The sequence below is a fragment of the Phallusia mammillata genome, chromosome 3 (assembly GCF_965637545.1).
Source record: "Phallusia mammillata chromosome 3, kaPhaMamm4.hap1.1, whole genome shotgun sequence".
In the NCBI taxonomy this organism is placed as follows: domain Eukaryota; kingdom Metazoa; phylum Chordata; class Ascidiacea; order Phlebobranchia; family Ascidiidae; genus Phallusia; species Phallusia mammillata.
The window spans coordinates 28,477,985-28,502,586 of NC_137254.1; the positions used below are offsets into that span (position 1 = coordinate 28,477,985).

At 38.7% G+C, this 24,602-nt stretch overlaps 2 protein-coding genes across 3 annotated transcripts; one reads left to right on the plus strand and one right to left on the minus strand.

Moving 5' to 3' along the window:
* Positions 1-725: 725 nt before the first annotated feature.
* Positions 726-15,565, minus strand: LOC145220696 (uncharacterized). 2 transcript variants are annotated; one of them, XM_080087930.1, is made up of 27 exons: positions 15,285-15,565; positions 14,896-15,000; positions 13,407-13,468; positions 12,908-13,118; positions 11,850-11,946; positions 11,507-11,556; positions 11,360-11,428; positions 10,899-11,011; positions 10,741-10,810; positions 10,347-10,526; positions 9,765-9,947; positions 9,523-9,603; positions 9,012-9,141; positions 8,315-8,565; positions 7,802-8,032; positions 7,556-7,657; positions 7,320-7,462; positions 6,903-7,058; positions 5,767-6,518; positions 5,125-5,277; positions 4,510-4,776; positions 3,848-4,078; positions 3,376-3,515; positions 2,814-3,094; positions 2,251-2,399; positions 1,845-1,934; positions 726-1,454 (listed from the first exon to the last, which is right to left on the minus strand). In XM_080087930.1, exons 1-27 carry the CDS (start codon positions 15,309-15,311, stop codon positions 1,165-1,167), a joined length of 4,614 nt encoding a protein of 1,537 aa, XP_079944056.1. In that variant the 5' UTR covers positions 15,312-15,565; the 3' UTR covers positions 726-1,164. The 2 variants fall into 2 exon arrangements, with proteins under 2 accessions (XP_079944056.1, XP_079944057.1); XM_080087931.1 differs by having other exon boundaries at positions 9,765-9,932; positions 15,285-15,564.
* A 5,305-nt stretch (positions 15,566-20,870) lies between these two features.
* On the plus strand, positions 20,871-24,542 carry LOC145220700 (tyrosine-protein kinase JAK2-like). The gene has a single exon (XM_080087936.1). It carries the CDS (start codon positions 21,355-21,357, stop codon positions 24,058-24,060), a length of 2,706 nt encoding a protein of 901 aa, XP_079944062.1. The 5' UTR covers positions 20,871-21,354; the 3' UTR covers positions 24,061-24,542.
* The last annotated feature ends 60 nt before the right edge of the window (positions 24,543-24,602 follow it).

Sequence of the window (24,602 nt, forward strand, 5' to 3'; positions counted from 1 at the left end):
ACATCAGACATCTGGTGTAACCACCCTGACTTGATGACGACTTGTTGAAAGGTTGTTTACATTGGAACTTATAATGTTCATTACAATTGGTTGTTAAGTCTGATCTTTGCATCTCAACAACAGCTGACCGATTAACAGTCACACAAAGTATCCTTTCTTGATCAAAAATAAACCTGAATAATAGCTTGTTTATACAAAGTAATAGTTTTGTTACAAAATCTTTCTATTTTTCAAGATGTCTGGTGTATATTTTGTAAATCCGCCGATTTTCACACACTTCTCTTTGCTAACTGAACTGTACTCTTCACCGGACAGGTGAAACAACTAAAGTAACCTCTGGCTTGGCCACTACATCCAGTGTGTGTGCATCACATACAAAGCGCCGGTCCGTGATGTGTTGATTGCTTGTTGCTCAAGGCATGACGTGGCTATCGGAAAACAAACCATGCCTAGTCCAAGTAACTGGGAACTGATAAGAAACCAAACAAGAACACGGAAGTTAGGAGCGTGGCCGAATGGTCCGGGGCGCTTGAACCACGTGCCGAAATAAAAAAACTCATTTGGAACTAAAGCGGTCATGGATTCAAATCCCGTGAAGCTTTTTACTAAACGTTTTTTCGCACCAATTTTATTCGAATTCGCGAACGCGTTTCGACATAAGGGCACGATACAGCAATAAAAGAAGGTGCCAACAGGAGGCAGGTAAGTAACTTTGACGGAGAAAGTACAGTACACGTATGTATATATATTTCAATAAAGCAAACGAGTTGGGCGCAATTGTTACCAAAGGTTTGACATAAGTGCAACATTTGATGTGTGCTGATGACACCCAAACGGGGTCGTTATGTGTGGTTTGAAAATACAATGCACGAATCGACTATACCTGAAAAATTTTGCCAAAGGAAATGTGTTAAAAAACGGAAACAGTTAATCTCAACGAAACAATAAATACAAGCAGAAAAAGCGCGATTATGTACACACGTCATAGGCAACGACGTCACAAATGCAAGTGTGACGTCACAATTTGGTTTGAAAAGTTGGCGCGGGGCTTTCTTACGCTCGCAATTCGAGCCTTGCTTCTAATCGAATAATTGTTCTGCTCGGGAGCGCTACCTTGTGGGGCGATGAAACGCCCAAATTATCTCACTTCCTCGTGTCGTCGCATTATGAGCAAGAACACGATTCCGCACGTTGAAATTCGCCTGATATTTTTGGCACATACTGTGGGCAGGTTTCGCTGCACTCAGAGAAGTGATTCATGAGACAAGGGTGATAGGTACCAGCTGGGAACATGCGGCCGTCGGATTCTCCAGGTGTTTTGACCCAAGCGTACGCATCAAGACCCACTTTAGCCAGTGATATGCAAAGGGTGCTTGCTGTGTCTGAATACGCGTCGTAATAATCTGTACCCGTGTTTGCTGTTTCGGCCACGTATTCCGTATCTGAAGTGTAAACTGTAAAAAAGAGAAAATATTTAGTTTTAGCGAGTATTAAGCACCTGATCAGATGCAATCAGTCAAGTTCCTAAAACGCAATTAAGTTGGGTTCAAGTGTCTGTACATATATACACGTTTCCCGAATACACTGAGAACCACTTGAGTTTTATTTACTCTTGTGTATTAGGAATGTGCAAACAAGTTCTCAACTGCACTGTATAGTGAAAACATCGAATGTGACTGTGGCAATTAAACAAAATCAAAGTGTTTGCAAAGAAGGATTTGCACCAATAAAAAGCGTTATTCGAGACCCTTTCAAAACTCATAGGTTATAGGCACAAAGATTGGAATAATGATGAAGCAGGCAATATAGTTAATTAGCACAATATACTTCAGAAATAAACTTACCGGCACCAGCAGCTGGCCCTTCTCCCAGTACTGGCTCGTTCCCGGTGTTAGCTTGGTTTAACACCCAACGCTTTCGTCGCAGTGTTGTTGCTACAAGAAAATAAATCAACTCAATTACTATAATTTTTATCACTTAATTTGCATCAATCCAATCTATTTAATTTCGCGCATATAATATTTTATCCAGTTTGTTCGTTGTACACACCACTAAAAGTTGCATGCTTTGAGGTCAGGCGATTAAGACAAAGCTACTAAGTAAGCGTAATGACTACAGGATGTAGCCTGTTTAATAGGGTGGTGACCTACGAATCTGTCTTTACTTATCCACACTGACGCTGATCGTCTGCCGCTCTTTTTGAGTATATCGTGTATAAGCTACTAAGTATGTACAATTGCCCAAACCCACCTTCGGTTGCACTATCGACAGTCAGGTCTGTATTCTGGCTCGTTCCACTCTTAATGTTGGTGGTTTTTGATCCTTCCATCCACATTGGTTTGCTGCCGTTGATAGCGTTTGGAGGATCGTAAGTACATTGGTTGATCTCCTCCAGTGATCTACAATTATCAAGGCAATGTCAGTTAAAATTAAGTTGATATATAATTTGGCTGAATTAGCACATTTTGTTAAAACCTGTTTTTAAGTAAAAGCATAGAGCCAATAAATGATTAGATGCAGACAGTGCACTATGTAGCACAGACTAAGTGAGGCATGGGTTTTTCCCTGTTATTCCAAAAAACTGGAGTGCCGTTGAAGAATACGGCCGATCTCTCGTCAACAGCTGCACCGATTAGACCTTACAGGTCGAAACAGTGTGTACTGTCAGTTGTTTTTTAGGTAAGTATGGCCACTGAATGATTTTTTATGGTTTACCAATAGTTTTTAATCATTGGTTTACTGATTAACACAAGGCGCTATGACCCTATAGGACACTTAAAAATAAATCTTTGCCTGTTGTTTTAGAAACATACCGATCAGAAAAGGTTCCTCCGTTACGGGATGTGTCAATAATATAATGATATCCAGTTTGACAATGGATTTCTTCAGCCAGCTGTTGGTTAAATGTGCTGTTTACAAACGATCCCACATTAATGGAAAATCCTCTTATAGCAGGCGGCATGTTTTTCATAACTCCTATTATATGATCCAGGTTGACTTGCCACTGTAGGTACATAGCGTTCCCAGCGTCCACGTACACCCAAGAATACGGAAACATCTTTACAACGTTGCCAACCCTCTGAGAAAACGCCAACTGCAAAACACAAGATAAATTAGTGGCGGAAAAAGTAAAAGTTACCGATTTTTTATGAGAACCTCTAGAAAAATAGGAAAAAGGTTTAGATATAAGAGCACGCGTTACGAGCAGTCCAATCATAGACGAAACATTCTTTGCTAAAGAGCATAAGATAAAAGTAAACAAAAAGTTTTTAGACAGTGAAAACCATTAGGCATTGTTTGTAAACTATTTGCACTTTGTTATGGTAGATATGTATTTTTTTATCCTGGTATAGAAAAGATGCCTTTTTTTCTTACCTGATAGTCTGTATTGTGGTATTCGGTCTTTGAATTAAAGGTGTGCATAAGTAACGAAGGTTCCATTACAATTAATGAGGGAATATCCGACAAATGATCGGCGTATTTGCTCATTTTCTCATCGTAATCCTCCCAGGTGTCTATAAGTTAAAAACAGGTCAATCTAAGCCACGGTATGTACGTTCTGACGTGTGAAACTGTATGGTATATTGTGCTGTTATATTTTAGTGTTTGGGGGAAACTGCTACTTTAGTGTTAAACTAAGTATATTGTGAAGGTATTTTCTAAACATATGTTGTATAGCCCGAAGTCAAACCACTGACGAAAGGAAAATTATTCACAGCTTTTCTTTGAATACTTTTGCGTAAAATAGTTTTGAACAAACAGTACCATATAAAGGTAATTACTAAATATGAAAAGTATTTGCATTGAAACAACGAAAAGTCAATTATAGCTTTAGTTTGCTCCTTACCGATTCTGTGCTCGGGCATGTAATGTCCAGCCTCTGAATCGAGCGCTAGTCCCTGTGAAGGATGCATAAAGAAGACAATGATGGGGACTTCATCCTCTTCACATGCTGTACGTTTAATCTGCTGCATTGTGTAGAAATCGTCGTCAAGACCCAAGAGCCAGAAAGAGTTCCTTGCCACTTGAAGTTTTGACAAAGCATCTGTGGTCTTCACCATAGCCAACGGGCTTCCACCTGTGAAACATAACAGGTTCAGTAACAATTCTGAAAGTTTTAATTAGGTCTCAAAAAAGACCAGCCATAATCTAGTTAATGTGTGTTACTTCTTTAATGAGGAAAATTACTGCCTAAATAGCTTAAAAAGCGACATGTTTCGCACCTTTTTATCAATCCCTAATGTGAATCAAGTGTTTACAAACAGGTGTAACTGATGTGGCCACTCAAATCACTGATAACGGCATTAGCATTTTCCGAAACGTTTGATTATTAAAGCACGTCGCCTTTTAAGTCTTTTGGGACCGGTATTTTCTTCATTAAACTTATGAACAGATTGGTGTATAGTGTTCCAAAAGAAACACACGAATTAATTTAAAGGTAGACATGGGCCAAGCAATTTTTAATATACAAACCCTAAATACGTACAACAACCATCTTTTAAGGCTTACCTAGGACTCCGGTATACTCGTGAGGACAGGTGAAATTCTCGGTCAAATTCCTTGTTGTGAAAGCCTGTACCATAATAAGCGCGGCACATACAAGACGCAGCATAAGTTGGACGTTTCTGAAGCAAGCGACCAACAAACCAGGAATCCTAACTCGGTACCAGCAGTAGATGACCACAATCAGATACGGGGTCATGTTGATAAGAGCCCAAGACATACCGATCATGTACATGTAGTAGAAGTAGAACTGTACGTTCTGAGCGATACTAGCTGAAATACAAAGAATGAAGCTTGTTAAAACATAAATTAAGAACGATTTATCGAAGCAACCCAGATATTATGTGCAACAAAAACGGGTAATGTTTCTTTTGATAAAGTCTGAAGCCTTCCAGCATTTTATTTGCAACATATATTTCACAAGTTATCTTTAAAAGTAGATAGATTCAACTGAGAAGTAGATAGATTGTTAAATAGATTCAACAATTTTATTAATGTTCATAACTTTTCATAGCCAATGCAACCAATGTCCATATCCTTTGTAGCAAGTGTTTGATTGTTTGTGGTCATAAATTATAGCACGCAGGCATACTCTCTTAAAGGACACTTCATCAAACCAACCTTGGACAATAGCGTAAATGATGGTGATCAACATGATAAAGAACATAATGAAATGCATGTAACAAGCGCGAACATCTTCCTTTTGAAATCCGACATTTGATCCTTCTTCATCTTCGTCCGTCTTCTTTTTGGTTGTCTTAAACGTCAGTTCACCTAAAATATAAATAGACGTTGCTTAAACTAATTTTGACAAAACTATACAAGCTAATATCATTATTTGTATTTTTCAAGGATGCTTTTTCAGCATGTATCGCATATTCTCAACCTAAATTCAGTACCAGATTCGTCGTATTTGTCAGTCTTACTTTCAACATGTATTTTACAACATGCTGTATCCTTTTTTCGAACAGGTAAGCATCATCTATTTCTTACTTATTATGCAGTATATAAACATCTTTAACTTTGGGATAGAAAGAGAAAAACGGTTAAGGACTGACATGTGCGACAGAAAGGCTGCAGTTGTGCATTGTAAACGAAACGTTAGAGGACATTGTCAGTTGGGTATTTGAATAAATTTCAATTAATATGCATTTATTTAATGACGACATACTGCAGCAGACACAAAGATGACTTGCTAATTCTATTTGGTGCTTTCTACTGGTATTTTTTATCACAACTTAACTGAATGCTTATCTACTGTACCTTTTCCTTTCAGTAGTTTTGTTCCGACGATACGTCTCACTCCGTTAAAGTAAGTGAACCACAGATTAGTAGAAGCCAACTCTCCGTTCCACATGTCTCTGATGCCGAATCCGGGAGGAGGGAAGAGCAAGAGCATGTTCCCGAGAAGATAATAAATGAAAAAGGCGAACGCAAACTCAAGACCAATCTCTGATACAGGCCAGAGACCAAAGAAAATAGCCCAGGCTGGTACGAGCTGGAAAAACGGAATTGAGATGGAAGCACAGAAGTAGTTGAAACCACAAGAACTGTAGAAGATACGTTGAGAAAGAGAGAGACCAGACTGCATAAGAGGGAATTCGTCCAGGAAAATCTGCAGGTTGCCTTTGCACCAACGTGAACGCTGCTTGAAAATCTCAGTAATTTCGTGGGGAGATTGACCAATGGCGAGTACTTCGTGATGGTAAGCTACACCCCAACCCATAGTGCACAGACGGAGCGAGAGTAGGGTGTCTTCAGTGAGGCAACCCACGGGGAAGTAGCCTACATCTTTAAGGGCATCAGCTCGCACCACAAAGTTGGTTCCACAACAGTTGACTGCACTCCAGCGATCCAGACTAGGTTCGATACGATGGAAAAATGAGACGTTCAAGTGGTCCCATACATCTTCTTCAGGGTTGACGTTGTAGAAGAACTGAGGAGTCTGTACCAGGGCTAACGGACGTGTACGCTTCTCCGAGAAGACAGGCAACACTCTCCGCAAATAGTTTCTCCTGTAAGCAACAAATTATCATTGTAACTTATTATATAAGTTCCGCCAACGCAGTGCACATTTTTTATGTATACAATCTGTTAATGCAACTAAGAAAACTTTAATGTGCCAAATTTTAATGCCCAATATGTTAAATGGAGAACCAAGCGTAAGGAACAAACAAGAAAAAGAGATTATTTGACAATGACTAATGATGTGTGTTTAAATGTCAAGAGTCATTAAACCTCATCAATTTAAGGTGAACAAAAGATCAAATCCTTTTGTTATTTACATTTTGCAAAAGGTATCTTATAAAACATAAAAACAGTAGCAAATTGTGCATAATATATTCCAGATTTTTGACAATATTTATGCTTACGACTTTTTTTCTTGTTTGACATTTTACCTGGGCATGAAGTCGGCATCAAAGATGATCACACATTCCTGTTCTGGGTAAGCGTCGTCGAAGATGTAATGCAGAGTGTGATTGATATTTCCAGCCTTGGCGTGATGAGGAACACCAGGAAGTTTGGGTCGGGCAACATAATGAAGGTAAACTCGTCTGTTAAGAAAAATATAAAAGTTTCAACTTTTTATCTGAAGACGTCTTCGATCTCTCTATTATATTTTGAAACGTTGCTCTTTTTGAAAAAAAACTGAAACATTTTTAAACCACAACGCAAAAGTTTGCAGTGTTGTTCATAAGCATATGATTAATGTGTTTAATTATACATGTGTACAGCCACATTAAGCTTAAAAATGACATTTACAGCCGAAGTCAAGAAGTCATAGGCAAGGTTGCGTTTTTTTGACTTCAATTTACCGTTTAGTTCGTTTTGACAAAACCCAGTTTTCGAGAATTTCTCTCTTTCCGTCATCCAGTACGTAAACGTGAACGTGAAAGTTTGGGGGCAAGTCCATGTGGATAATCTCGTGTACTGTGCCAGCCACCACTTCTAAAGGTTCCTAAACATAAATAAACAACAATAGGACATTGTCCACTATAAGCAAACCTATATTTTGTTGTCACAATCAAAATTAAGGAACAGTTAATTTTACCTTGTAAGTAGGCACCATAATTCTAGCGGTATGAAACTTGGGGTTCTCGAAGGCATCGGAAGGGGCAGGGTCACGTGATATCCAGCGCCAAAGGCAAAGACCCTGCAAAAGTCAAAAGACTTTCATAAAAAACGCTGTAACAACTTCTTTAATTTAAATGCTAATCTACAACCACAGCGTCTGTGGAAAAACGCCTATGGCAAAATTAGTCTCAAAAACAAGTCGTACTGCGTTTTTAGCAAATACCTGTAGGATTAAAGACGGGGCTGTAATGATTTCCAGTATAGCAACAACGATACAGTAAATTCGGTTAAGTCCAGGGGCGTCCAGTGTGAATTGAATTCGCACATACACGTAGGCCAGGAAAGACAAGATGTACACTACATAGAGAACTTGGTAAATGTAATTGTGCCTCTTGAAAGTAATTTTTGGGACGGGAATTGATGTTTCTGGTGCGGGTGTGTCATCGTCGATGAACTAGAAAAATAAAAATCGTTACTTTTATTCCGTATTACCATTACAATACTTGATACATTTATGTGCTTTATCATAAATAACCTTGCCTAAAATAATGGTTGTAAAGATACAACTTCCTGTTGTATATAGGTCATTTCTTTCCAACTGAGTTAGGATCCTTTCAAATATATGTTACATATTTACGATAAGCATCAAAGCTAAGTTACGGGCATGAAAATAACATAAACACAACAATACAACAAAACTTTCAATACATTCTTGGATCATTTTTTTTGTTCTCACCTCTTCAAAATCATCCCAATACTCCTCATCATCCGATCCTAGCAAGTCTTCATCCATCATCTTCCCACCAGGGATGTCATCCCGGTAGATAGGAGGAGGTGCTTGATGGTGCTTCTCTGGGATCATGCTCTCCATCCTGGCAAATGACTCTTCATCATCCATAGGAGGAGGTGGATGTGGGTAGTCATGGCGCTCGGGCTCGTGGTGACGTTGCCTTCTGTTCACTGGAGGAGGGGCTGATGGCATGACGGCTGGAGAAAACATGCACAAGTTAAGAATCTGATTCATCAGCAGGGAGCAAGAAGTAGGTTGTTCAAAATGATTTTGAAATTTTCTATGCTTTTGCTCCGTGCATATAAATAAGTAATCGTGTACGTAAAGTCTCCATCAAAATGAGAAAAAAATCTGTTTTTAAAAAAACAAAATTGGTTTGTTGGAGTAGAAATATATTCTAATATTTAATGAAAGATTAAACAATGAAACTCCAAGTTGCCACAACATCAGATGTCAAGTTTAAATCATGACGTACATAAAACCGCCCTTAGAAATACAATGTATGTTCGGCAAATAAAGTTTCATATTGACTGAATTGGCTGAAATTTCGTAGCCTTATTTACATAGCAAGCCTTAAGGGCCTTAAACAGGCAGCTGAGTGTAAGGATTTGGCGAAGTTTTAATGATAAATCAAAACACTTACAAGCATTGTTCTGTGCTTCTGCGTGAGCTCTCGTCATTGGTCTAATCGTGAGGTTTCTTGGTCCAATACCACTGTCACTGCTATCGTAAAATTCTTCCTCTGCTGGACCCCAATCCTGAGATCTGCGATTCTGTACACAGATATTCACAATATAATTTGAATCAACAAAATTTCACTAACCGTGACAACTTAGTCAAGATTTAAAAATTTCATAAAATTGTTAAATGAAAGTAAAAAATAACATAAACAAACATATTTGAATTAATCCTTCTGTAAAGAGAAGGAATTAGTACAAACCTATGCCATCAGCGCAAAATTAAACAATATCAAAAAAGGGTGAAGTGACAAAAACACAAAAGACAATCAAACCAAAAATATGAAAACTGATGTCACCAAATCAAGTTAAGAAATTATTGCAACCAATTCATCAGCTCAATCAATTTAAAAAATTAACTGAACTGACTTAAGAATACAACGACAATATATCCCGAAACAAGCATAAGATCCTTACTCGTCCGGATGGTGGTTGCCCTTCGAATCGCTGCTTAGTCTCTCCTGGCTGATTCTGCGCTTGGTTCACAGCGCTGTACACCTGGAATACGGAAACAGTATTACTAACCAGTGCTTTATACGTGTAGCATTTGCATGTTACTGTCCACAATATGTAAATCTTTGTCAGTCCCACGAACTGTAATGTTTCTTCAACAACTTCAAAAGATAAGACGAAATCAATGCGTCAGAAATTCTAGTCACCTGCTTTTGACATTCCTCCAATCTCTTGCTGAAGTAATCGGCCATTTCCTCCATGTTTTGTGAAGATCCGCCGCGGTTTTCTAGATTTTCCAAACCCTTGGAGAGCTGGAACTTTAGGCTGTCCAGTTCGTCTCTCACTGCTGAGATGTTGTCGCTTTGCTGATCATCCTGTGTGACAACAATCTATCAAACAACATGGCTCAAACGAAATAGGTTTACAGATTTCTACTAAAGACCTGATACAAGCCTATTGAATGAATTTTGTAACTTTTTGCAACGTATCGTTGTACACGAAAATTTTGGGGGAGGAAATGATACGGTAAAATTAACAGTAGCTTGGTCAATTTTATGTTCACGTAGAACTAGGAGAAGGTAATGTAAGGTTCAGTTCAATTTGTTTCGCTTGGTAGTGATATCATACCGGCATAGGACTCAATTTTACGACTATGACCGAGTTAGAAATATCTTCGCAGCGCTATATCCCTATGTTAGTCAGGACCCACTAGAAAGAAGGTTTGCCGCATTATATAGTTAAACTACAGTCAATACTCATACTTTTAATACCACCAACGTATCACTTACAGGACGGAAAGATCGACTGTTGGTTGGAGTAATGGTTGAGGCATCAGATGAAATTCCAGCTCCAGCACGGTTGCTGGGTCGAATGGTTCTCGTTGATGGTTCACGACCCTGTCTGGCAAAAGTTCCACCACCTGGCGGCCCACGATTGTAGCTGTACATCGATGAATCGTCGGTGAAAGACTGAAAAGTTCAGAACATAAAGTGAGTGATTTTTGTTGGCAGATAGACTGACAAAAAAGCAAATTGACGTATATGGCTTTCTTGAGTCAGTCTTACTTCTTAAACGAAAACGCATAAAACGTGCCCTATCCAACTTTAAATCTATACTCTGCGCTTGTAACATTACTTAAATGCCACCGAAATTAAGGATCTACACACACAGTAGACAACTTACGCGATTGCGTTGTCCATCTTGTATTTCATTAATAGCGTGATCGGCTTGACGTTGAACATCTTCAAGTTTTCTACAAACAAGTGTAAGATATTGAACTCTGTCAATAGTTACCAATAAATACAAGCGAAAAAACTCTTAGTATTTGTATGATGACTTACTTGTTGAAATACTCAGCAAGCTCGTCAATATCGGTTGGTCTGCGATCACCATTAGTGAGTGTTGTGTTGGTGTCCTCTGAATATCCAGATTGAAGTCGGCTCATATCAGCACTCTGCGCATAATTAATGCAACTTATAAATCGTTTGTAATAATGTAAAACAGCTTAACCTATAAATATATGTAATTGAACTCAGCAGGTATGCTTGGTTATACACGGTCCCAGCCGTACCATGGTATTTGTGTTATAGCCTATGTCTGGTTGTAAAGGTGTTTGTGAAACGACTACATTTGCCGATTTCAAAATGAGTGCAAAATACCCGGTACTTAAGGTTATGACAGAAATTTAACTTGCTTTGTTTTATATAAATATTTCAATAGACAATGTTAAATAACTGTGGAAACAATGAAAGCAAGTACAGATTGCTTTGCAAATCGCAATACATGTTGAACAAATGTTTACCTCCAATGGATCTGGGTAGAATTGTCCAGTGAAGTTAGATGATGACGTGTCCCGTTTCAAATATTTCTCCTGCAAAGATTGAAGCAATTTACAAAATTGTTTTGGTGCTGCCCGCGACAGAACAGCTGCTCATTAAAGACAACTTACCGGTTTTGGTGGTCTGGGAGGGAAACGCCCGTCAAAATCGTCCTGCGAGTCTGTGGAAGAGAAAGACGACTTTTGGGATTTGTTTTAAACACGTGTTCAACATGCAGTCATTGGCACACTACATAAGCGAAATGTCTTGTAACTTGCCTATATAGTTCCCAATCACCTAGAAGACTAGTACAGCACTTTTGGTGAAACTAAGGTAGTAGTTAAACACGTTAATGCATAAAGTAGTTGTGACAGTTTGCAATGGAGTTAAGGCCGGTTTTGCATCATATGGTTTGTACAGACATATCCAATTCATCGCGAACCAGTTTGCCAAGGTATACCGAACTTTACTTACCGAAACTGTCAGCAGAACTGTAAACGCTGGAACCGTCAGATCCTAGTCTGTGTTGGTCATCGCTGCCTGATGTTGTCCTTCTTGTCGAATCGCTGATCTGCAAAACATACAAACATGGTTATATTCAGTCAAAAATCATTAGCCTACCTACATTGTATCTATATTATGCCATGTACGACCAACACAGTACTGGGATAATTGGCAGAAACATGACAAATTATTGCAAAAACAGGTGTGTCTATATATCAGTGTAAACACAACAACTGAAAAACAAGCATGCTGATGAGAATGCATATTTTATGGTAAGCATTAACGATCATGGCGTTTTATCTCGGAGTTGGAAAGTTGTGTTCACACTGAAATATAGTTGATCCATCAATCAACAAAGACACCTACTCCACTAACTTCACACGGTAACAAACGCCCCGACTTTATCACGTCACAATCCCCAATACGTGGGGAGGCTATTACCCGGGTCATACGTCATAATCGACAGGAAACTCGTAAACAAATCAAAGTCATTGTGACGTGTTGGGTGGGAATTATTTCGTTGGGCTCGAGTCGTTAAACGAGACACGGCGATTATACGATTTGTAAATCGAATCCCCCGTGGCAGGCAATCAACACCGCGTGGCTCGCAAGGTGATATCAAGGTCAGTAGGGAAAAAGGACAAGTTATGGGGATTGGGGACCGGGTTTGTGTATTGGCGAAATAATTGCACGATTTCACACTGCGTTTATTGCACTACTATATTTCACTTAGAGGCAGTATCAAGAAAAATACCAAAGTTGCCCTATAATTACATGGACATACACACAAACTATCTAAATACACTGCAGGGGCCATTGTAAGCAACGCTGTTTTTGGTCTAATTAGTTTACATTTTAAAAATGATTTTATGGAATTTAATTCATTTTTGTGTGCACTGAGATTTGCAATTATGAGAATATATTGGTTTTTGCTTATTTTTGAAGATTGTGCAACAATTTCCTGTCTATTTGATGTTAACTGTAAAACGAAAAGTTACATTTCAAATCCTATGCAGTTTTATTCTTACTGTGAACGGAGGTGCATGCTTTCTTGCATCCATGGTTCGTCTCCTCTCACGTGACTTTTGTCTACCAGGCGGATGGTGATTGGCTCCCATGGAGATGGTTCTCCTCTTTCCATCCGGGATGGGAGGAGGATCCTGGCTACTTGTGAATGAAGATCCAGACGTGTGACGTGGATAGGCGGAGCTTGGCAACGTGCTGACGTTTCGCGATCGGCTGCGTGACGAAACAATTACGTAATTAGTGACGTTCATTTAAACGCACGTTAGGTATCAAATGAAATTTTTACATTAATACAGTTCGTGCTCTTCTGTGAAATGCAATAATATGTAATATAGTTTAATATAAGTTACATGTGAATTTTTAGAAATAATGCGTATTTATTAACGTGTGTATCATTGAGTGATTAAAGCATGTAAGTTGTCAAAACGATTGAAAAGAATAAAGGAAGCAAATGTCAAAATGAAACTGATGAAAAATGTTGCAACCAAACTTAGCCCTCACCTTCCCGATGTATCGCTATCATCAAAATTAAAATGGCTGGGACCGAAGTCATCAGATGTCGCCTGAAAAATAATTAACGAACGCTTTGAGCAAACTAAACAAAACATTCTTGTATCAAATCACACCCAAAATATAGTATTACTAATATTATTATTAGTAAGCGAAGCCTTCAACAAAAGTCAATACATTTTTATTTTAACGAAAAGTTTTTCAATGTATTGTAAAATACATAAAAATATGTATGTTTGTGTATTAAAGCAATGCGCCGAGTATATATAACTATGTATATACACAAAATAGGCAATGACTGGGGTATACGTTCAACGAAAAAAACAATAAAACGCTAACGTTTTGATTATGGGTTAATCACTCATTAAAAAATATGACCGACGCCTTATAATGCCGTTAAACAGACAAAGTACACATAACCCAACAAGATGTTGGTAAATTACAACCAATTAAAACACGAGTGTGTTGTTGTTCAACGAAATCAAGGCCAAAATAAAAGATAATTGAGCTGCAGCCTATGATCACGCGCGGTGAACGTGATCAAGTGACACAGCACAGCGAACGACGTAAAGCCGTGACGTTAAAACCGGTTTGTCCACTCAAGACACACGTTCGGTACGTACTTCATGCGACGTATTGTTTCCAATTAGAGGCTATGTTTCACACAAACACAAAACCTGGAACATGCTTTGAACGCGCGACAAGGGGAATGCAACGAGGTGCATACAATCTCCCAGGCGTGGGAATGTAAACAATCAACCTGAATAGAAACTGTTGCGGAACTGTAATGTTTATGGGAAACGTGAACTTGTTGTGATAATAAAATGAAAACAACTACAAGATGACGATGTGTTTGAAACTCTAGTTTTAGATTTAGGACGATAATGGTTTCTCCAATTAACTACAATACAAACTGTTGCTAAGTCTGAGACTAAAAACTATTTCAAAGATTTGTAAAACTGTGGTAAACGGCGCTTATGTAAGCAAACATTTAACTTTTAACAAAATGCTGAAATATTTTTGGTAATATCCAACTATAGCACCGTTGAGTAAGTAAAGCGAGTTTTGTAACCAGAATTTTGCTTTTCAACAATACATGCAAATTTGTGGGTTTACCGGGAGGGTCGACTTGGGCAAAATGGTGAACATTGCTCTGTAGCCTGAGGCCAAAAAACATTTACATTTAAGCTCCAGATTGTGCCAGCTTAAATTTCTAAGAAAACACCTGATCGCTACACAGCAATGCTTGAAAAAATTGGTTCTTTATCCTTAACGCCAATAAGGTAAATTTTTTAAGAGTCATGATTTGCTAGAACTGAAATTGTACCCAAAGACTAATAAATCCTGCTAAACATGTGCTTGTTTTTTATCCCAATACACAGTTTTGATAAAAATACAATATTTTTTGCGTGAGATTAAGTTTTCTGATACTGACATCCGTAAGCGCAAATAGCTTTGAGAAAATTATGGAATGACTTACAAATGATGAACTGGTGTATCGTGATGGTTTTGGTGGAAAAGAACTGCGTGGTAGACTTCTGCTGTCGTTTCGTCCCGCATTGGAACGCTTGTAAGCTCCAGGAAGCTGCAAAAAACGAAAGAAAAAGTATGAGACAAAGATACAAATCATGTTTTTTAATAAAATCATAAAATTAAAGATGCTAAATGACGAAAAACACCAAATGATAACTTATTATGTAACATATTCCAGATTATTATTGACATAAATCTTCAACACCTCTAGCAGTCGAGCTGAACCAACCTTAATGATTATTCGATACAAAACATGCGTATCACTGGACAGTCTTGTTTTTAACCAAGCAAGTAGTAAATTTTAAATTAAATTTTAATATCTTATTAAACCTTTACCTCGTGATCTCTTCCTGAGTGACTCATTTTCGTAAAATCTTGATGTGTACTCGGTAATACCTCTTTTCGGTTTACACAAGTTGACAAAGTTGGACGCTGTGATGAAAGAAGCGTCGATTCTTTGTCGACTTTCCTTCTGCGCCCACAAACAGAAACTTTCTTAGGAACGCCTTCGCCTTTTTGGCGTTCAATCAAACAATATTGTATAATATGTGAATATAAACCTTTTTGAAATAACCCTGAACGTTGATTCTGTGAACAAAACGTCACCGTAGTTATAATGCGTTGCTGACAGATTCTCAGTTACACCTGGCAGTAAAACAAATGGTACTTGTACATTTTTGTAGCAACGCCTTGTCTAATAATGCCAGGGGGTAATAAACGTGTGTAAAGTCGTTTACCATCAGACAGGTGCTACATAAATCAGACTGCCAATAAAGTTTGGTGCTCCAGAAATGTTCATAAAAGCGAGGTGAACGTTGCCATTGAGCTCTTTACGATTTCAAACATAGTATGTGACATCTTTGACTAAAATAAAACTAGCTGACAATACTAAATCATTGAAAAGATACCGAAATGATAATCCCAAAGTTGATATATTTTAACGAATACGTTAGCTTTGTTCTAACATGTTTCACACTGTGCGCTTACAGAACAACTGTCTTTGCGAAAACAATACCGAAACAAAGTGAAAAGTTAAGTAAAAGTAACTACACCGTTCTTGGTCATCACTGTGTAGTCACCGAGTAGTAACTAAACTAATATCCGCAATAGCACTAAGCTGAACTGACGAGCACATCAGGCAGCTATGTTCAAACAATATGATATGAATGTGTCCAACTTCCAGTCTTCCATCGGCCAACAACTTGCTCAGCCACTCCATGACGTAGTGGTCGAACAAGTACGGAACGCTTCGGGGGAAAGAATCTCCAGTTAATCAAGCGTCTGCTCGCTCGATGTGAGCTGTATCTCTAGCCTGGGGCACTCGCCGCAATATTCTCTCGCCGCTGAAAATCTGACACTGCTGGTTCAACTTCTCACTTTCATGGCAACTAATTGATCCACTGAGAGATTTTTCGACGCCTTAAACTAAGTGTTACATAACGCAAAAGACTCGGCCCAAGTTGGTTTTGTAAGCGAATGTGGAGTATTATTTAGTAGGGACATGTTCACATTAACCGTATCGAACCAATGTCGTAATTTTCTTTATCAAAAGAAAGATTTTATTGAAATAAAACCATTGAGAGAATTTTTAACTCCCTGAACCAGAATATTACATAACGCAAATTACAAACTCGTCGATTAATTGGCGTTTAGCACTTAGGGTTAGTATTAACTTATTTGATAAATACTAACTATCATAAGGCCGTGTTATTGAAAATCAAATAGTGTACTTTTCTTCATAAAAATTTTGAATAAAATATACTTAAGAACAACTTTTCACCGCAGGGTGCACAAAATACCAAAATTTTTAAGGCGCAACACTAATAGTAAAAAGGAAACATCGGTCATGAACTTTAATGAGTGAAGCACAAAATTGTTATAATACATGAAAACTTCTTTCAACTTCCTTTCACTAAAAATATTGCACACTTAAACACTTTTATGGGGATTCTCAATGCTAAACGAGCAACTTCGAATCCGATTACGATTACTTGCGGTTTTGTCATTACTTGTCTAATTAGTTTGTTTACAAATCAACATCGGCGTACCGGTCTAATCGGTCATTTCGCCTAATTAAATATTGCATCATATTTAATACCAGCACTGGTTTTCCGAAAATATACCTGACTTTGGAACACTATACACGGACTTGTAAAGTAGTTTAATCACAAACATTACTGTGCCCTTAGTGCTTTATATACCGTGTTCTACAGCTTGATTGAAAACATGCACTGATGATGACAACAGAGATTGTCGAAACGTCTGAACGAGGTATTCTATATACACCACTATCTTGGCAGTAATGTTTGTGATTATACCTGACTTTGCTGCCAGCTTTATGTAAAAATATTATTTGCATAAAAATAAAAGATGTTTAAGAATCTAATGCAGCTATTCTAATCCTGTGTCTTGCGAGGGCTTTCCAAGTGTATCGCAAAGTATTGGTTTTTGCTATCATCTAATCGTGTTTAGGACCTAACAACAAAATTCTTCTGCGCATGACAACGATGGAACAAAATTGTGATGCCATTTGTTACCAAACAAAAGTCACTCATCATACCAAAACTGCGCATTAATTACAGAGTTTGTAAATTTGATTATTCTGACTCGCCTCCTCTTAAACACAAAGCGATTCAGAACTCACAGAAGTACTTTACAAGGGCTCCGAATAGCTTGTAATTTGCTGCAAATATACCACGTTTACTACACCCTGACTTAACAACTCCTTACGATTTGACGATGTACTTCTGTTTAATTAGTTTTCTAAGGGCGTTAAGGGCTGTGGCAATATTCAGAATTGTGATGCCGCCCCGAGCACTTTGGCCGCAACTTCACTGTCAACTCGTGGTCCAATCAGGGCGCGGGTCATGGTCTGACGTTACACGAAATGGGTAAATACAACCAACATGGTTGTGGTGTTCTGTAAAGTCTGAGAAAAACAGCCGTATTAAAACACTTTTGTCTGATCATTTCTCTTAGTTGCTGTGTTACTGCATGTGTGTATAGTAGACAAGAAATTAACAATCATTTTTAACTGAAACATCCATTTTCAACGGTGCATCCTCATACATTGGTTTAACTTTAAAAAAACACGCAGCGTATGACAAAGACAACTTAACCATTAAAAACTTTAGCAATAATGCTATAATTCAACAGCCGATAAATACGAACCAAAAGGTGCTTTTACAATCATTTTCGGTTCAGTGGAATTTTTGTAAAACAAGTATGTGATAAAAATCAAATATAAAAGCATCAATAAACGACCGTCGCGAGATTAAATAAGTTAAACCTCAACCACAACTTATTTTTAATATTGTACACAAAAATTGCCCCAAGCAGAAAAAACATAATGATCACTAAGTGTAGGCAAATATATGAAACACTCTTTACTTATTTGCATGTAAAGAATTTCCCAAAGTTTTACAATCTGTTTAAACCGGTGGTGAAAGTGGGTCAAAACCGACTCGTAAAGGTCAAGTTCAAATCAACCTGTTTTATTCAAGGTTTGCCCCGACTAACACGAGAACCAGACTAGACCCTACTACAATACCGGAGAGATCTACAGCTTTGACTTCAACGTTTTTGATGGTTTTCATGGGGTCCGAAGCCCGTATTTCATATTTGTGTATACGTCAGGTGACTCGGCCCACTCGGCGAAGTTCCTGCTTTAAAACTTTTTTCTTGTTTTTTTTTTCACGAGATTCGAACCCAGGACACTCCCGGGGACGAATCCCGATCAGGTTTTTATGTCTGTATGTGGGTCAGGCGCGCTGGACCATTCGGCCAAGTTCCTGCCCTTCCTGCTTTAAACCAGAAGTTCATTTCAATTGAAAACACAAGAGCGCCTCCAGCCGACAAAACTTCAACTAAAAGTCAAGCACTAGTAGACGCGTTTGGAACTATATGGACATCACCTTTGTTGACTTTTCGTGACGTACCCCTTTGGGTCAACACGAGTTCATTGCGCCATAGTTATTGCACTGTGCAGCTGCAGTTAGATTGGCTGGCAGTTAAACATTAATAGGATGCCATGACTTAGGAAAAATGTACTATGATCGTTTTTGAACCGATATGTTAAGTTGAGTTTAGATTTTTTTCGCTCGGTGAAAGAAAACAAAGCGACACAAAATCATTAAAACGATTACCAAAATAGTTGAAACGATATAGAGCGCAAAACAGTGTAAAGCACAATTGGTTGATAATGGCTGAACGCGCTGCAGCTACACTGTATGGATTGAAACAGTTTCAGTATGGAGTTTTGGTAATTTAATTATTAAGCGTTAGGCTGGATACAAGTGCGCGACGTTGCGTGACAATAAATATTTGCCTTCATATTTGAACCAGTGGTTCCGCTTTTCCAAAAGCGTGCATCGAGCAATGTTATATTAGCTATGACAAAACATTGTCAAGCGACCAACAAGAGAGAATATGAGGTCATATAAAATTCGATTCATTTCTTAGTTTAAAGTTTGTATGTTTCTGAAAGTAAATAAAAATTATTTGCCTTTATGTTTAAACAAGTGGTTCTGCTTTCGAAAAGCGTGCAGCGGCCATTGTAATACCAGCAATTGAAAATCTTTGTCAAGCGACCAGCGAGAGAATGGCAACTCACGTAAAATACATTCATTTCTGAGTTTAAAGTTTGTTTGTTTCTGAAAATAAATAACAGTTGGGAAATGTTGGTAAATATATTTTATCGCCACAGTGACAATGTAAGTGCAAACGTGTGTGTGTGTGTGTGTGTGTGTGTGTGTGGTTTTCAATGTGAATTAACGCAAATAACGTTGAATATAAATTCAATCATTGGTACGTGCGCGTGCCATTAGTTAGTAAATATTGATCAATTCGGTTGGTCGTGTAACAAAGGCTAACACAAGTGTAGTTTTCTGCACCTTGTTTTCGCATATAGGAGTATACACTGCAGTATACCCAATGCGATAAGAATCTGTAGCAATACGATCCCTAAAAAAACAGTTTTGTTTGCAAATTTTCTACAATAGAGTTATAGAGCTGACGTAGCGCTTTTAAGCCAAAGCCCTGCAGAATATTGAGTTGTACTTACATTTTAGTTCTAAACCTTAACATGGAAGCTTGGATTTCGCAGCAGAGAAAAATCTAATAAGCGGTGTATGAAGATGTTTTGAATCAAAAATATACTCATGTAGAAAATATCTTTACCCAAGAACACTGAATGTGCTTGTTATTATATAAGGGTGATTCCAGCAGATACGAACAAATAAGCTTAACGGCACTCATAAATCAGTATGCAAGAGCAGACCGCGATTGTTAATCCCGATTTAGATTTAACGATACTTTTTTTTGTAACATCAAAGGCAAGCATTATTGATTTTTCCATAGAGAGGTAAACAGGACCTAAAAATGCCAATTGTGTGCTGAAATCGATATCTTTATGTCGTTCAATAATGCACAGATTGTTACCATGTGCTAAAATCTTCAGCTGTTCTATCAAAACTAAAAAGCTATTAATACGATAGATTAGATTACCGACTTAAACGTAAATGTTCCAACAAATCTCAAACGAAAAATATGGTGCAGTTGCTACACATATTTTGTCCGATAAGTCGGATAAATGTTTTAATACTGCCGGTAGAGCGAAAAGAGATGTTATATTTTTTCGGCTTACATGAGCCATAACGGTGGACTGATAATGCCAGCGACATTGTGTTACTAAAACTTACTTTATCTATTTAGGTGTAATGTTTGTTATCATGTAAAATATCTGTGACACTTGATTACTATGGCAAGTACTGCAACGCTCCGTATCAAGCTGTTTCGATCTGACACAAGCTGGCTTAAAAATAACCGTAAGGAGCCGGTCCAACGACTGTTGCAGGATTCAATCGAGCAAGTAGTCACAGAGGAATCAAGTTCAACTTTCGAAAAGGTTCTTACTGATTGCGCTGAAATATGCAGTATCACGCCTATCTATTTGCCGCTTTTCGGGCTAAAGAATAAGAAAACTTCGCACTGGACGAACCTGGCTTCAACGATACAAAGTTATCTTCAGGAGCAGAGTACGGATGATAGCGATTCGTTGAGTTTATTGTCTACAGTGTTGGAACTGGAATTCAGAATCCGGTTCCAGTTTAAAGGTGATGCTTTCCGGGTGTCCGAAGAAAACGGAAATACATATCCGGTATACGACCGGACATTGATTTATCTTTTTCATCAGCATCGGGAAGACTTCCGTTTTGGGCGGCTAAAATTTCACGAACGCACTTCAGAGGACGGAGACAAAAACAACTTAGGACTAGCTGCATTTGACTTGTTAAGGCTGGGACGTGAGGCAAAACTTGATTATCCCGAAGTGAAGAATAGTGTAAAGTTGAAAAGGCTTCTATCGTGCAGTTATAATGATATCGTATCGTCCAGAAATGGGTTGCAGATGTTATCAGTGAAGCAAATATTGGTAAAGAGGAGATTCGACAATTACCTGATGCAGTTAAAGACACGCTACAAGCAATCGACAGAAAGCCTACGCGACCAACTGTATTTTCATCATAAATACGTGAACACCCTGGAAGGTCTGTTGCAATTTAATTATGCGGAAAGTTACGATGTCATTCCGCAAACAGAAGACCCAGACGAATGTGTAAAAGTGTCTGTTGGGCCATACCTCGAAGTCGTCAAGCATTCTGCAAACGATACGGTTGGTTCGCAGTGGTGCAAACTTTCGGACCTTGTATGCATCAACATTGCTGAAAAGAATGCATACTGGACAGTGACATTGGTTCATTTCAGTGGTGAAACACTGTCTGTAGATCTGGCTTCAAAGTGGGAAGCCGAAGGACTGGTCTCTTGCATCGACGGTTACAACTATCTTCTGGTCGATCCACATTACTACTTGTGCAAGTCGGTTTGCCGACCTTCGCTTGTTGAGCAAATAAGGCTTTCCTGCCATGGATGTATTTCTTTTGCGCTGGCTTCCCATCTACTAAAGAATCATCCCAATCCCAGAACCGGAGACTGTATATTAAGATGCAGCAGCGACGAATTCCAAGCTTACTTCATCACTACGATCTCTCAACTCGAACAAGATGGACAAAACTTGATCAAAAACTTCAAAATTGCTCGCGATGCAAACGGTTTTGGAATATATGGAGCGGAGAGCCGCCATGAAACTTTGGCCAGTTTGCTTGAAGAGTACAAAGATGGTTACGCGAGCAGGATGCAGTTTGAAATTTCGCGGTTGCGACATCCGTTGGTCAAGCAGCAATGTTCAATTTTAGTTCACAAAGGCAAAGAGATCAACCCGATTACTACATCCGAACCTACCGAGGTTCCATTAATTTCTCAAGATGCTTACTCTTATGTTGAAAAACTAGGAGGTGGAATGTTTTCGGATGTTATTCTCCACAAGGATGAAGCCAACAAACTTGTTGTTATCAAACAGATGATTGAGGTTTCGGACTACGGAATACGTCAACACGTTCAGAAATCATTCCAAGATTCAAGGATCCGCTTCAAACAGCTCAACAACTTCATGGAGGCTGGCCAAAACAAAAGCAAACACATTTTGCAAATTCTTAGTTTTTCTATGCACACAAACGTCGTTCTCGAGTACATGCCTTTGGGCTCGATAACAGATCATCTGAGAAAACGCAAAGAATCCCTTGACCAGGATTTGACGTTGCACTTCGTAAGACAACTTGCTCATGCCTGCGCATACATGGAAGAAAAAGACATAGAACATGGAAACATCAGAGCTAAGAATATCCTTCTAAAGGGCGACGCCAAATGGCCTTTGGTTAAGCTTAGTGACCCTGGTGTCACTACATACAAAGTGCATTGCAGTGAGAGTGCACCTGTGCTTAAACCTCCCTGGGTGGCTTATGAGTTTTGCAACGTGGATGAGATGCCAAAGTCCTGCACACCAACAGTGAGCGGTGACAAGTGGAGCTTTGCCACAACTGTGTGCGAGATTTACTACTGGAAAGAGAACTTTGACTCGCGACAAACGGCGCACGAAATGACAACAGAAATGAGACTGAGATACAAAACTCAATCTGTGGTTACGCTGCCTGAGTTTTTAACAGAAAATCGGTTCCTTTCTCTGCGTGATCTGCTGATAAAATGCTGGAGAATTTGTCCCGAAACCCGGCCCAGCTTTAAGGAGATTTTACATGAAATTGCTTCTGCTTCTGAAAGTTTTCATTTTGACGGTGTTGAATCAACCGAAGACGAAACATTCGAAGCACAGTGCCGCTATCCAGCCGCATATGACGATGAGAAATTGAACGTTGTAAAGGAGCTTGGAGCTGGATATTATGGTCGTGTAGAGCTGTGTCAGTACATATCTAACGGCCACAAGGAAGAAGTAGCGGTCAAATCTATCAGCAACAGCGGAAACTCGTATTGCAACCGAGACGTATTTTACGAAATCCAGGCAATGCAAAAAGTCGACCATCGTCATGTGGCAAAGCTTAAAGGTGTTACAAGCCCGTCCTACAGATTAGTGATGGAGTATTTGGAACAAGGTGACTTAAAGGCCTTTCTCAAGAAGAGAAAAGCGGCTGGTACACGGCTTGAGCAGCTCTTGCATCTACTTTGCCAGTTTGCAAGTCAGATCACTCAAGGCATGCAAGCTTTGCAGGAGCAACGACTTATTCATCGTGATCTAGCTTTGCGGAATATATTGCTCGCGAGGGATGCCGTACACACGCCATTGTACGTTAAGATTTCGGACTTTGGTTTGTCGCGAGTTATCGGTGAAAATTCGTTCTATTATAAGCAAAACACCAATGGTATGCCTGTGCCTTGGTTTGCTCCCGAATGTTTAGCGGGCAGGTATGATTCCCTTTACTCAGATTTGTGGTCCTTTGGAGTTACAGCGTGGGAAATGTTCTCGTACGGACAACACCCGGATTACAATGTTTCCAGGAATATCCCCCGCCTACAAGAACTATTATACAACGGATATAGGCTACCCAAGCCGGAAGGGTGCCCACAAAGAATCTATGGCGTCATTTTGGAGTGTTGGAACTTCAAGCCCTCACGAAGACCAAAATTCGCTGAGTTACAAAACCGATTTGACGCACTTGCTATCGACGTAGCCAACGGACTGTTCGAGCAGAATAGTGTTGAAAACTAAACTTACCCTTTGCAACCGTTCTTGTGCGTTCGACGCAATGCTTTAACGAGTTACTGAACATAGCAAACCTTAATCGTAAACTTTTTATGGTGGGTTTCGTTGTTGCACGCAAAGCGCAAACAAAAATGTTCATTTTGTTACTGCTTTTAGTGACTTGCTACATGCGCCTTTGTATATGACCTCAACTGTTCCTGTTTCAAAATGATTATGTACCTAACAATTAATTGTGCGCAGTGTTTCGTTCCACGATTTGGCTTCTAGCCAATTAAAATGTTTCATGGTTATAAATTATTAACTAAATAATTTAACAAGACCTTTTATGCCATGTACGTATTGTTTTCATTTATTAAGACCTTATACTTGTTTAAAATATCAGTGGAATTTATTTGTAGCAATTTGATGCCTTTGTTGCGTTTTACTCATGACTAAATTGGTTCAGCAAAATCGTTTTCCTAATTAAATTAGTTTTACTATTTGCATTATTTCCAGCTCTCCATTTCGTTGCCAATTTTTTTGATATTTGGTTAAAAGTCGAACCGAAA